Consider the following 15,494-nt stretch of genomic DNA (forward strand, 5'->3'; position numbering starts at 1 on the left):
CACATGGAATACTGTGTACATTTCTGGACACCAGTAACCAGGAAAGACATTGCAGTGCTTGAGGGGGTTCAAAAACAGGCAACTTAACTAATAAACGTAATGAGAGGACTAGAATACCCAGAGAGGCTATCAGAATTGGGATTATTCACCATGGAAAAATGGTGGTTATGGGGCGACCAAATAATTATGTATAAATACATTAGGGGACAATACAAGGATCCATGATCTGTTTATACCCAGGACTGTGAGGGTAACAAGAGGGCATCCTATACGAGGGGTTCTTTTCTGTAAGACCTGTGAGCTTATGGAACTCTCTGCCTGAGGACTTATTCACACGGCTGTTTGCGTGAAAACGGCGGCCGATATATGCTCCTGTGAATAAGCCCTGAGGACGTGGTGATAGTAAAATCAATGGAGCAGTTTAGGAGGGGGCTCAACATCTTTTTGGAGCATTATGACATTGCAGGATATAGATACTAAATAACTAAAAGGGTTGTTGATCCAGGCCTTGGAGTCAGGTAGGAACTTTCAAATGTTGATCCAGGGATTATTCTGACTGCCATTATGGAGTAGGGAAGGAATTTTTTCCACCAAAAGGGGTAAATTGGCTTCTGCCTCATCAGGGTTTCTTTTGCCTTCCTCTGGATCAACAAGGGGGGTAGACACAGGCTGAACTGGATTGACATTTGTCATTTTTCAGCCTTGTATACTATGTTACTATGTAGGGACAATCTCTCTTGTATTTTTTAGTTTTCCCTAATGAGTTTTCCGAACTAAATAACTCAGCTTTATGTTATTCATGTCATCATATCATTATCACTGGTTTCTGTTTCACTGATTGATTCTCTCATTTCCACAGCTCAGCCTGCAATGCCATCTCCGCAGCAAAGTGTCAGCTGGTTTAATGACTATTTATTTTCAATGTGATACTTTCCTTTTCTAGACAAGAAGCCCCCGAAACATTTTACAAGAAGTTACTTCCCAGACACCTGGTTTTTTAAGTTGGCTCCTGTCGGGTCAGTATGCCTCCACCTTAATGCATTAATTTAGAGTGTCTCAAAAGTATGGAAACATCCATATAGTATGAAAACCATTTGACAGATGGTGATGCAATTTTGCATGCAATCAGACTTCCATCTTTTGGTCCTCTAGATTTTGATTTATCAGCAATTAAACCTATTCCATGGAATTTGCAAATAAGTTTAGCTACTGCCCTGTGGGTAATAGAAGCTCTGTTAGGTGGCTCTGATTGAAATCTGTGACGTTAACAGGTGTGCTTTGTTCACCTGACATGCTCTCAACACGTTCTGAATGAGTTATCGCCATCATTCCCATTGTATGTAATTTAGAAAACTCACTGTTAAAATGAGAACAAATAAAGCTATGTTATAATGAAGCACACCAATATTATTTCTGGTAAAATTCTTTGCCAGTTTGATATATCACACACTATCCTATTGAAAAACATTTGAGTTGAATCCAAGATAACGGCCTTCAAAATGGTCGTCATCTTGGTGATAGGGTCTAACAGGTTTCTCACTTTCTCTCTCTCTCTCACAGTTTGTATGCAAAATTGAATCACCAAACCACTTTCACTCTATATGGGTGTTTCCACACTTTTGAGACCCCTTTACTATGGCTTTGAGACTTGCACTTAGGCCTTGCTTAGGGTGCCTACCCACTGGCGATTTTTTTTCCTGCGATGCTAAATTGCGTTTTGCGTTTTTTCTGAAGAGCAATTACTATAGAATGTGTTCTTGTCCATTTGGGTTTTTTTTTTCGTTTCGTTGCAATTTTTCACATAGGAATTGTCAGTTGCATATGTCTCCTTATTTTTCTCTTAATGCACCCATGATTGTCAATGGAAATTAACGAAAAACGCCGCAAAAAAGGCGCAGAAAACGTGCGGAAAACGCACGAAAAATGCTGCGTTTTTCACGCACGAAAATCGGCAACGCCAGTGGGTAGGCGCCCTTAAATGCACGTAAAATTCTGCGCTGCTAGCAGCGCACAGACCACGCTTCTAATAGAAACCAATACGTTGCTATAGAAGCATTTACATGGAGGTTGTTGGGTGCGCGGAGTTTCGCACACCTAACAAAAGATAGGAAATGCAAGTGCAAACTCACATGTCGGCTCCAAGATGCGGAAAAGATAGGACATGTCCTATCTTTGCTGTGCGCTTCCCATAGGCTCTTATGGAAGCCTGGAAAGCTCACAGCCCATACCACGGAGCATGGAAATGGGCTACTTCAAGGAGCTGAAGCAGCCCGTTCACACCATCCTCACAGTGCTGCTAGCAGCGAGCTGTGCCTGCTGCTAGCAGCGCGAAAATTACATTCATGTGAACGAGCCCTTCCTCAGATCTTTTTCCTGTCTTGTGGGTCTTGTTGAATGTTAATAGCAATAACTTACCTTTTGAAGCATTTTACAATATATTGAAAATATACCCCAACTTAAAGCAGATAAGCAGTTGTGGCCTTTTCATTCCTTGGCTGCATTTTAATTTTTCCATATTATCTAACAGCTACTGTATGGTTAATGACTCCAGCTTGGCTATATTGTCTGATATCACCTACAGACCCCTCAATGATTCTGACTGCCAATCAGTGGCAAAGGCTGCAGCTATACTTATACATATTAGGGGCTTGTTCACATCATTGTTTTTGCTTTGCTCTGTTCATTTCCATTTTTTCTCCAAAATACTAGCGTATCAGTGTGCGCTACTTCAATTTGAAAAAAGGGAATTCAAATGGATCCTTTTATTACATTATGGTCCACGGGTCACTGAACTAAACTGAAGGGTTTCTCGTTTGGTTCTGTCTTTGATGTCCATTTAATGGATTCCTTTTTTAATGCGCATGCCCAAAAGGTTACAAAGACAAAATAAAAAAAGATCAGTTAAAACTGATGAAAATGGGAGCAAATGGAAACAAACTGATAGAACCACCCTGTTGTTAATGGATTAATCTACTAGGTCAATTTAAAAAACAGAAACCATGGTTTTGCTTGCTTCCTTTTGAATTCTGATTTGCTATAGGTTCCACTGAAAACAAAATCCCTTCAAAATGGAAAGCAAAACACTGATGTGAAGGAGTCCTTAACGTATGTTTATAAACAAAAGCCTGTAACGTGGGGTACCTCCACATAATCAGGTTCCGCCTTACAAAAGGCTACTGGTTAAAATTGCAAGTACAATACCACACACCATGTTTTGGTTTCTAACTTTTTAGGAAGCTCTATAATTTTGGTTGTTTTGCTACCACAAGCTGGCACAATTTCTTGTGCTCCTGCTCGCCTCCCAGACGATGTTACTGTAGGTCACACAGTCTTGCACCTAGCTTAATAAATACAAGACAAGTCAGATTATGCTTCTGGTCTACACAAATTCACTCAGTCTGTCTCAGACCAAAGGGCGACTTCTGCAGTATTAGTAAATCGCCTACGTCTCTCCAGCCCAATTTGACTGTTGTACAAATGCTTCTAGATCTTGACTTTGAGTTTCCTTAGGGTGCTTCCTACATACTGGATGCCACAGGGGCACTTCAGCATGTAAACTAATCCTCTATGCTCATAATCATAATCTATCTGCATAGGGAACAGGGGCGTAACTATAGAGGATGCAGGGGATGCGGTTGCACCCGGGCCCAGGAGCCTTGGGGGGCCCATAAGGCCTCTCTTCTCCATATAGGAAGCCCAGTACTATGAATAAAGCATTATAGTTGGGGGCCCCATTCCAGGTTTTGCATTGGGGCCCAGGAGCTTCAAGTTACGCCTCTGATAGGGAAAATCTTATTTTAAATATTAGATTTAATGACAACCATTGTATAAACCCTAGATAAGGGCTTAAATCTTTCCACACCAAGTAAAAACACCCTGTGAAGTTATAGAGTTTGTGCATTCAACTTTTAAGCGCTGCGGAATATGTTGGGGCTATATAAATAAAGATTATTATTATTATTATTAAACTCTTGATGTTGATGTTTTTGAGCCCTTCTATAGACAATAACAAGATGTATAGGATTAGTTGTTCCAGTCATATTGAATTCAATGACAAAAGAATTCCTGAAGCGGTCCTGGTTACTTATAGTAGTAATCGATCGGTTACCTACTGTATCATGTCCCACTTCCCTAATAGTTTTATCTATAATGTTCTCTTCGTGGTTCCTTTCCAAAAGTCTAAGAATTGCTCTCTGTTCAAGATAATTCTCAAACTCAGGACAGTTCCTCTTGGTTCTCTAAAACTATCCTTTGAGGATGATCCTGATCCAACTGGAGAAATGGCAGCTACTTTTATCTATGTAGGATCTAGTATCCGTAGATTTAAAAATACTTTTGCAGAAACAGTATTATTTTTAACAAGCATGGTTAAAGGACCAGTCCGGTGAAAACACATCTTCCTAACCCTGCCCACTTGACCTGATTGCCTGTCACATTCTGGAGGTCTCCTATGTGTTTGATGCTTATCAGGTACCATCTTGAGAGTGAGATTTTTTACTTGCACTTTCAAATCAATACCATGTTGCATTAGCTCAGAATTAGCTAGAGACTGTACCATTTCTGCCTGCTGGGGAAACAGTTATTATTACCTTCATATATTAACCTAAATAGGCAACAGACCATAAGTATACAGTCAGGTAGATGAGCTGTAATCTCCTCTACTATAACTGTATGACAGGAACTGTGTCCTCCTCTAGGCAGTTTCGGTGGTAGGATTTATGCAAGTGCATAACACAGATTGAGAAATCTACTAGTTTCAGACAACATAAACCCAAGTAGATCTGACCTGGTCAGAATTGAGATCGCATGCACATCTGAGGAAAAAGAGGCTGGGAGTTTCAGAAAGAAAGAAATAACTAACTATGGCTCAGTTACATATACTGGGGGGCTAACCACATAATGAATTTAAAAATAAAATCAGCAGAGTGGTCCTTCAAATCTATGAAATTAATGATGACCAAACTAATTTAACCTAAATAAATATTACCAAAAAAAATTGTGGGATAAAGGAAAATCTGAACATTAATATAAATTCCTTCTGATCGGGCTCTATAGTATCATCCTGAAAAAGAAAAGAAAAAAACGCACGATTGTGCGCAGCCTGCTTTATGAAATATAAAAAGTTATAGAGAGTAATTTAAAAGTGGATTTTTACTGATACTATTAAGTTCATTGAAGTAAAAAAATCTGAAATGTTATCAGTATAGACCTATTCCAGCACCTAGTTTACATAACATGCGATTATTACCTCTGATAACACTTCATTTATCTGTTCTTGTTCTACAGCTCGGATGGACACTCTGTACTGCATCTAACTACCCCACATACTATCACCAAGTGGGTAACTGATGGCTTCTGCTTGAGCAAGACTGGTTTTGCCAGTGTAAAAGACGTTGAGTTCACCACATTCCAGTCTTACTTCATTGACCTAATTGTTCCATACTCAGTCGTACAAGGAGAGAAGTTTACAATACAGGCCGTGGTCTTCAGCTATGGGAAGAAATGTAATCTGGTAAGAAAATTATGATCCTTTTTTAATGTTTAAAAAATATTTGTTTTCAGAAAATCATGGTTATTTGGTGTATATGAGCCCTTGGGCAAAAGTATAACAGAGATCACTTTATATTTCACCCTTCAATTGATAAGTTTAGAATATTTTTACCCACCACAAGCTCTCCAAACCCCAGTGGGCATTAGCACCTGCACTTGTTTGCCCTTTGTTGACACCACACAATTCATAATATATCACTTTACTTGGTTGCCATTATTTATCACATTATTCTTTAACTACTTGACCATCAGTACACTATGTGGGAATTACATTTTATCAGGCTTGGTTCATATCTGCGCTGAAAGCACCATTTGGAGCCTCGGGCACAAATATTGTAGAAAATCCAGGACAAAATAGTGTAGCATGTGGCACTATTTTGTTTGGTAAAATGCCAAGTGACATGTCAGAACCCCAACGCACCCCATTATTGTCACTTCTGTTATACTTGTGGTTAAGCTCCTATCATAGAGCTGAACAACAAAAATATTAAGCACATGTGTAAAAGAGACCTTAAGGGGCATTCCGACACTGCTTTTCACTATGATGTGGAATTCCATCTGGGGGTTACATGACAGGTGCTGAAAAGAGCAACGACATACCATAGTGGGCCATCTGACCGAGCAGTACAAGAGCGGAGAAGGTAGACAAATTTCCATAATGGCCATGTGGTGTACCTTGTGTCAACTGTGGTTCAATAGGCAAAGATTGTCAAGGGTGCCTCTGATGACCCTGCATCAGCACTAGAGATGAGCGAGTATACTCGCTAAAGGCAATTGCTCGAGCGAGCATTGCCTTTAGCGAGTACCTGCACGCTCGAGACTGAAGGTTCGGGTGCCGGCAGCGGGCAGGGAGCTGCGGGGGAGAGCGGGGCGGAATGGAGGGGAGATTTCTCCCTCTCTCCCCCCCCCCCCCGCTCCCTTCTGCTGACTGCTGCTTCTCACCGCTCCCCAAGCGGTGCTCATCTCTAATCAGCACCAATAACACCTCGCATGGACCCAGGAAAACGTTGGAGAACCTTAGAAACTTGTTAGAAGGTCATCTGGAGTGATGAATCCCATTCCCTTCTAAACTACTCTGCCTTGGCCCCGAAACTCACTGAACTGTAACCAATTGAACATATTTAGGATGTGCTGTAAGGGGCTGTGAGATTTGCTCCCACTTATCCGCAAAATATGAACTAACTGACAGAGTTCCTGCAGCGGCATGGATTAAGTGGTGTCTGGAAGCTGTAATTGAACAAAAACATTGACAAACCCAATATTGAATCAGTACCTAATGCAGTCATCGTTCAGTGTAGAATAACATAGTCAGCAACCTTATTCTATACTCCAAATATAACAAAAACAAACAAACCTTGTCAAACGGACACCAAAATAGTGTTATTTTCACTAAGGACAGTGAATGGTTCCATTCGTTTCTGTTTGGGAGTTCCACCACAGTACTGTTTTTGGCAGATGGAACTGAAATACTCCTTTAGTGCATCAAACATGTCAGCCTCATAAATTTAGCATTGGTGCAAAAAAATCAAACATAAAGCTATGCAATCTCCATAGACAAATAACAAGAGTAAAATAAGTAATACTGAAGAGCTGCACTTTTCCAATAAGTTGTGTGTTACGGTGTCTGCTTATAACAAAAGCCAAGGATGCAGTACAAGATCCATTGTTTGAAGCATCCCAATGACCCTCAATGCACCCTATTAACTTATAGTGGAATCTGTCTGTATGCAGTACTATTTTTGCCGTAAAATCTGACAACACTGTCAATGGAGCTTCCATTGTAGGTATAAAACATTGGAAATGCTTCAGGCACACAATATTACAGAACCATTATCCATTCATAGCTTTCAGATTGTTTCTAGAGCATGTTGACAGTCTGTAGTTAGTGTCAAGACAAGAAGTGCTTTTTGGGGTTTTCTGGATTTGGGTATCCATATCCAAGAAGCCAAATACAAGCCTGAGATCACCATCCACAATGCCAAAAGTTGTCTACAACTAACAGGGTAGAAGGCATAGCAGCTGCTATTGGGTTCAGCAAATACAGAGATCCATCTCCACTCCAACAAAAGTAAGATGCACTAAAGATAACTGGGCATGATAGAAAGAAAGACTGAGAACATGAAATGGAAGACCTAGAAGAGAGAAAAATAAATGTAGTCATAAAACTGCCATGTTCTGATTGAGCAGGACCACGTTCTAAGTTTTGCTATGGGCCCCCATAGTTGCTTATTACATTCCTGTATGAATCCTTCCAACCCCTTCCAAAGTTGAGTGGCAACCTTTTCTGAGGTGTCGAGGCTCTTATTACTGCATTGTGTAATGCTCATGGTTTGCTAAAAGCTCAACAAGAATGTAAGGTTCAGTTGACCAAAAACATTGACCATGCAGAAGATAAACATATTTTGCCCCATCATCTGCACTTATCAAATATATATTACTATTTGCTTTCTTAATAACAGATTAGCGTGTCATTGTCCAAATCAGAAGATCTGATTACAGCCCAGGATAAGGAGCAGCACAAATGCGTCTGTGAGGGGCACTCACACACATTCTCCTGGGATGCTTCAGCCTTAAAACCAAGTACTGTAATGATTAATTATTTTTACATTTAAGAGAAGTTTTCTTACAAGGAAAAATATTAGATTTTTGTTTACTGTTATTCATACAATGGGGTTGTTTCTTTTAGCTAGTAGATTATAAAAATATTGCGCTAGTGTCTTGCATATGGCAAAATCGTATACAAGGCGCCCATATGGCAGTGCTCAGAGGACAGGTTCCCTAGTATACATCCCTAGGGCCTCTGTGTGCTGCCATACTGGCTCCGAAGGCTTCTGTGCATACATATGGAATTTGTTGGAATGTACCACATTTTTTATGTCAAATTGTATGGAAGCCAACAGAAAAGTTTCTGAATGCTTCTATATGAAGGTCTACAAAGGGACAGCAGAGACGTAATCCATCTGTATGAGAGCTCTATGTGTACAAGCCATGTCAATAAACCCCTAGGATTGCAGTTAGATCCTGTAATCCAACATTTTATAAACCAGACAATGCGATATTCCAGCTCTTGGATTCAGCACAAAAACTGAAAATATTTTTTTCTAAGAAACGGCAAAGAAATTCCCCTGATTAGAAAGCATAATCATAATAGCAGATCGTGTGCCTCTTCCGGTAGATCATTCACCCGTACAAGGTAATTTTATATACAGTTTCTAAAAAAACAGTTACTAATGTAAAGAATGTGATTATTTAGTAACTACCATGTCTTATTGATGATTTACTATCGATAAGAAACCCGAAAAATGCTTCCAACCAGAAGGAAATGATCTGCTATTAAAAAGACTGTCTGGGCGCCCACTGGCAACTTCGGTAACTTTTTAAGATGATGATAAAAAGAATCTAAGTTTTAGAGTGCATAAACCTCACATACTTACTGGAATAGTTAAAAAAACCATACAAGCTATTTTATGAAGCCCTCCACAATATGTTCTTTTACTTTCTAGTAATGATGACATGACTCTACTTCAATTTTTCAGAGGCACTAAAGCTTCATGTTGACAGTGGATCTATAGAAGTGGAGGGAGACTGCACCCAAAATGATCTTGTGATAGGAGATGACCACAGAAAGGATTCAGTGGAGAAAACGATTATGGTTAAGGTGAGGTACTGTACATTAACCACAATGTACAGTATAATATACTGATAAAGCTATAGTTTTATTAAAGAGGACCTGAATACTTAGTAATTGTAAGCCCTCATTCCACTATACAGGATTGTATATTACCAGGTAAGTAGTGGGCAGATCAATTTTGAGGCACTGTACATCCTTATAGATATAGGAGCCATGACCACAATTTAATTTATTAATCTACCAAATTTATAAAGCAGAGAATAGGTTCATTGAGCAAGTTTGAGATTGGGGTGCAAGCACCAGAGCATCAGGGCCAGTGGAGCCACCTTCAGGATCAGCAGTGTCCCTTCAGTAATGACAAGATACAGCACTCTGTATGAAAGCCCAGGTCATACACCCTTAGGCCTTAGTCAGACGGGCGTTTTTTGCCGCGATTTGCGGATCGCATGACGGATGCGCATCCGCAAATCGCGTGACCGGTGCGCGCAAGTCGCCCGCAAATCGCCCGAAAATCTGCTCCTAGCCGCGTTTCATTAGAAACGGGCCGGAGCTGTCCAGCGCATTGCATTCAATGGAGACGGCAATACAGCCGTCTCCATTGAAAGCAATGCGCTGCGGGCGAGCCCGGGATGAATTGTCGGTAAGGGCTTAAATATATAAGCCCTTACCTGCAATCCATCCTAAAATGTGTTAAAATAAAAAAAAATTGCATTCTCACCTTCTGCCTGCAGCTCCGGGCAGCCGTCCTGCAGTGGGTGTGAAGGGGGTGTGAGTCAGACCTGCCCCCTGATTGGCTCAGCGCTGAGCCAATCAGAGGCATGCCTCACTCACACCCATTCATGAATGGATGTGAGTCAGACCTGCCCCTGATTGGCTCAGCGCTGAGAGGCAGCAGTCACTCACCCATTCATGAATTCATGAATGGGTGTGTGAGTGAAACCGGCCTCTGATTGGTCAGGATGTGACCAATTAGAGCAGATCATTCAGCAGGCGGGGATTTTAAAGCCCCGCCGGCTGAATAGTGCCGAGAAGCAGTTCAGGAGAACTGACAGCGGCCGCGGCTGGACTCCGGCTGCAGCGGAAAGGTGAGTATACAATTTTTTTTTATTTTAACACATTTTAGCATGAATTGCAGGGAAGGGTTTATATATTTAACCCCTTCCCGACAATTAACCCCGCGCACGCCGGCAGCCCATTGCTTTCAATGGAGCGGCTGTATTGCCGCTCCATTGAATTCAATGGGCAAACATCGTTCTTCTCTGCCACAGCTGTTACAGCTGTGGCAGAGAAGAATGATTTGTCTTCTATATGTTCTCAATGGGGTTGGCGCTGCTGCCGCCGGCCCCATTGAGCGCATATACAGAAGCGAACAGGAATCGCAGATCGCAGTTAGGTGCAATCTGCGATTTTTTGTTCTATAATTTTTCGGACGAGCGCATAAAAAGCGCTCATGTGTCCGATACCATTGCGAAGCAATGGTTTTAAAAAATCGCCGGACGCATGCGCATGCGCAAATCGCGGCAAAAAACGCCCGTCTGACTAAGCCCTTACAGCCCGCCCTGTGCCCCAGTTATCACATGACTTGTAGCTCTTAGTGCAGTTTGGAATATGACATTTTGCAATAAGCATTCGGGACTAAAAATACAGTATATTATATAAATAGACTGTAAATAACATTTTATTGTTTTCTTTTAGCCAAAAGGACACGAAGAGGAAAAGACAAAAACATTCCTCCTTTTCCCATCAGGTAACTCAAAATGAGAACACGAGCAGGGACAAATGCAGAGAATCAAGGATGTTCATTGAAAGATCTACATAAATGGAGTAGATTATATAAGTACTGTTAGTCTAGGTTCACACGGCATCATGGCATCATGTTCAGTGTGAAGCAAAGCCTACAGATATAGGCAAGTTTAAAATGACGGATAACTTTCTGCAACAAATTATATTAAGTCATAGAAAAGTTATATAGCAGTTATATTAACACAACAGAAACCTTGAAAAAAAGCTCTTGATAGGGCAAATAAACTTTAGTACAGAAAGCTCTAAACCCAATAAGGAGCAAGTGCCATAAATATATGGCACTTAGGCCTGGGCTTTAATCCCATGCCATCAGCCATAGTAACAATATGGCGTGGGATTAACCCTTTCCAATCCACTTTGTATTCTGGTTTTCCTAGGGGAGTTTCTCTTTTTCTGCTGTTATGCAACGGTGCTATATGCTGGCTAAAGCCAGTACTGCATGAGGTGACATGTTGGATAGGCTCCAACAGCAGAGAGGCTGGCAATATACAGTAAGAGAACCCCAACGGGCATCTTCCAACAACGGAGCTGTACAGCCTTAAATCATAATGTCTTTAGATGTCAGACAGTGGATTGGAAAGGGTTAAAGCTCCTACAATCTCCCAGGAGCAGGTCAGGCCCTTAGATGTCTGTGGCAGCCAGGGACCCAAATTTTACATATGGAATCTAATTTTCTCACTTCCCAATGTCATAGAAACTTGAAATTTGGCACGAGCATTGATTATGTCATAAATAGGAAAAGTTAATGGGTCCCAACTCGATTATTCAATTCTAAGCACAAAAGAATTAGCGTCCAAATTTTACGTACGGAATCTAATTCTCTCACTTCTCAATGTCATAGAAACTTGAAATTTGGCACGAGCATTGATTATGTCATAAATAGGAAAAGTTAATGGGTCCCAACTCGATTATTCAATTCTAAGCGCAAAAGAATTAGCGTCTAAATTTCACGAACGGCATCTAATTCTCTCACTTCCTGATGTCATCTATATATATAAAAATGAATGTCTGTCTGTCTGTCCTTTATGCATTACTACACCATTCATCCAATCGATATGAAACTTTGGGAAGTTGTTGAGTACACTCCAGGGAAGATTACTGGCATAGTACAACTATCCTACGATAGGTGGCGCGTGTGCGAGCATCGTCGACAGTTATGCCCCCCAGACAAAGATCGTTTGATTTCCATCTCAAGCACAAAAGCAAAAGGCATTATGAGCAAGCGTGTTCAACTACAAAATGATGCATCCGACGAACGTTTCGCAAGCCAATTGCTGGATATTGAGAATGCTGAGGTAACATGAAACCTGTGCTGTGATTGGTTGCTATATATTATACTGCTGAGCAACATGAAAGCTGTGCTGTGATTGGTTGCTATATATTATACTGCTGAGGCAACATGAAAGCTGTGATTGGTTGCTACTTCTTATACTACTGAGGTTACATGAAAGCTGTGCTGTGATTGGTTGCTATATATTATACCACTGAGGTAAAATGAATGCTGCGCTGTGATTGGTTGCTATTTTTTATATTGCTGAGGCAGAATAAAAGTTACGCTGTGATTGGTTGTTATTTCTCTTACTGCTGAGGTAACATGAAAGCTGCGCTGTGATTGGTTGTTATATATTATACTGCTGAGGTAACATGAAATCTGCGCTGTGATTGGGTGTTATATATTATATCACTGAGGTAACATGAAAGCTGCGCTGTGATTGGTTGTTATCTATATATATATATAAAAACGAATGTATGTATGTCTGTCTGTCTTCGCAGCAACGCGCGATGGGTAAGCTAGTGTATATATATATAATGAACACTACCAAACGCCAACCTAAACCATCGTCGTATCTGCCCTATAATCCAAGACTATTCAAATAATATATCAAAACGTATGAAACAAAACGTGAAACCCATTCCTGTACCTTATTTTTACAATTAGTATATTTACACTAAAATAAACTACAAATTTATATTTTTTTTCTGTTTTTTACCTGTAATTTAAACAAAATATAAAGAAAAAAATTCAGTGAATAAAAGATATTAAAAATTATCTTTAATAATACTAAAATAATTTTAGTAGCTAAAGAAAAAAAATAGAGATTTTATCATTTGGTGGTTTTAAGGCCCTAAGAAGCGTTTGGTTGTTTAGGACCGAAACATCCTGGTCCTTAAGGGGTTAACATGTTAAATTAAGGTAAACTTGGCCACAATTGTACTTATGCCCGAAACACAAAGAGTTGCATATATCTGCCATTGGCTCCAAAGAAAAAAATACTTATGTTTGTATTGAAAAGAATATTAGATCATTGCCCATAGGGCTCTCATTCAGCATATCTCCAGCCAGCAGACGTTTACGGGTAACTTAGACCTGTACGTTAGGAGAATTTCTGTAAATTTGGTAAAAAAAAACAAATGTGGCGTTAACCCAGACTACATTTAAAGGAGCCCAAGATTCCAAAATTGTAGAAGAGTTCAACCATTTCTTTCTTTCTCTCAGTGGTAGCGGTGGTATTGCAGTGTCCAAGGAGCGGGCCCCAGCCTAGAAGACAGCGGGGTAGAGATTGGGCCTTGTCACGGTGGCTCTACCGTCTCCCACCTGGAGGGTAACCAGTGACACATCCAAGGGGCAGAGGGCAGACTAATAAACAGGAAAACCCACTGGTGGTTTACCTTAGTCCTTTTGTCATTCGTGACGCTACCGTTTCATCATCTGCGGTGAATGCAGTTGTTATAATAAAGAGTGCACACACAGGGATTTAACTTTCAGAGCCAAACCGGGAACGGTCGGTGAAGCTCGTTTACTTGCAATAAGTTGGTACAGTTCAGTAATACACGCCAGCAGGAAAAACAGGGTAAAACTCAAATTGGTGTGACAGGGAGGATTCACGGGTAGACAGGAGAAACCACAGTCCCATTATCTGTGGGTCTTGATTCTGGCGACACTCTTCTTTTTCTCTCCAGCTCTCTTCTGGTCATCACTCACATTTGGAAAGCGGTAGGCTGCATGGCAGCTCCCTATTCTCTCTTTCTCTCTCTGTGTTTAAGGGTAACACTGGCATCTCCTGGGTAAAGAAGGCCCAGGGTAGGCTTCAGTTTCCTCTCAGCCTCTTCCATTCTAGACCACACAGAGCTGAAGGTCTCTGTGTGGCTCACTTGCAGAACAGCATTCTCTCCAGCTCTTCTCTCTTGCAAGCCCAGAACAGTTCTCTCACTGACTGACTTCCTTCAATCATGCACCTTGCAACCACATTTACATAGCACGATCGCATGACTAACAAAAGATACATTTCCAGACAATAACCTATTCAGTGCTGCAGCTAGGCAATACACATCATATTCATACACATAGAAGACACTGACAATGCAGTAAGCATAAGACAAATACATTTACACTGATGGAGGGGCCCCGCTAACTCTGGGCCACTACAGTATCTCCTCAGAGGTGTGAAAAGTATAGTGCTGATGCTTCTCTGATACAGGGGTATTGGTGGCTTGGTCGGCTTTGCAGCTCATTTGCTCCACTTGGCCTCTGATGCCTTTCTGTATGCCAAATAAATCCAGTAGAACCTTCTTGAGACCTGCAAAATGGTTCAAGGTGTACCTCACAGCTTCCTTCAGATCTCCGCCATGGATCTCAGTGCTCCAGCTTCCCGGCTCTCCTGGTGCCCTTAAATAGCGTTAACCACAAGATCCCCACGAGGAACACGATGTCCCTATGCCTGGTGCATTCTCATGCTTTTGGGGATCAATCACAATGCATTCCCCACTTAACTGCCTCAGTGCTTTGTTGGTTGGGAATGGCTGAATACAGTGCAACAGAGAACCACCACAACTCCACAATAAAATGATCAGAACAGCTTACAGTCTGGAGTACCTGCACAGAAGGCCTATGTGACCCAAAGGTCCTCATACATATAACATAATAGTATAACAGCAATGCACAATAGCAGCACTTAAAGGCACAATTTCAAATAGCTTTCCTACTGGCATAACTATATACATTACATGAGGTAGTGTGCCATATTAATTGGTACTGTAAGCCTACAGTGGCCATAATAGACACTTTCTACCATCAGTGATATTTATGTGGACAGACGTCTTAAAAAATGCAGTACCAACGGCTCCAATGTAACATACAGCAGTTTCAATATATACGACACAGATACCTTAAAGGTCTATAGGATTGTGTAAGATGTAATTGTGCTCCAAAAGATTTAGATTAATAATCTTTATTTATATAGTGCCAATATATTCGACAGCGCTTTACAAATCACATATGGAGACGAAGTCAGACATTACATATAGTATAAAAAAAATCAAATAGACCAGTAGGGGTGAGTGCCCTGCCCGCAAGAGCTTACAATCTATGAGGAAAGGGGGTGACACATGAGGTACAAGTGCTTGTTGCGAACAATGGTCTGGCCACCTTATATAAATAGGGTACTATATATAATGTGTGGGGTGAGGAGAATCCTGGGATCAGGTTTGGATAGAGTGTAGAAACAGGATG

General features: G+C 40.9%; 1 protein-coding gene across 1 annotated transcript in view; it reads left to right on the top strand.

Moving 5' to 3' along the window:
* The window catches only part of LOC136626158 (alpha-2-macroglobulin-like), a 118,943-nt gene that overhangs the window by 66,046 nt on the left and 37,403 nt on the right, over window positions 1-15,494 (top strand). The window contains exons 18-22 of the mRNA XM_066600965.1: window positions 944-1,016; window positions 5,287-5,512; window positions 8,010-8,130; window positions 9,087-9,208; window positions 10,877-10,928. Of these exons, the coding sequence (XP_066457062.1) occupies window positions 944-1,016; window positions 5,287-5,512; window positions 8,010-8,130; window positions 9,087-9,208; window positions 10,877-10,928 (594 nt within the window). The remainder of the gene's footprint in view (window positions 1-943; window positions 1,017-5,286; window positions 5,513-8,009; window positions 8,131-9,086; window positions 9,209-10,876; window positions 10,929-15,494) is intronic.

This window comes from Eleutherodactylus coqui, chromosome 4 (assembly GCF_035609145.1).
Source record: "Eleutherodactylus coqui strain aEleCoq1 chromosome 4, aEleCoq1.hap1, whole genome shotgun sequence".
Taxonomy (NCBI): Eukaryota; Metazoa; Chordata; class Amphibia; order Anura; family Eleutherodactylidae; genus Eleutherodactylus; species Eleutherodactylus coqui.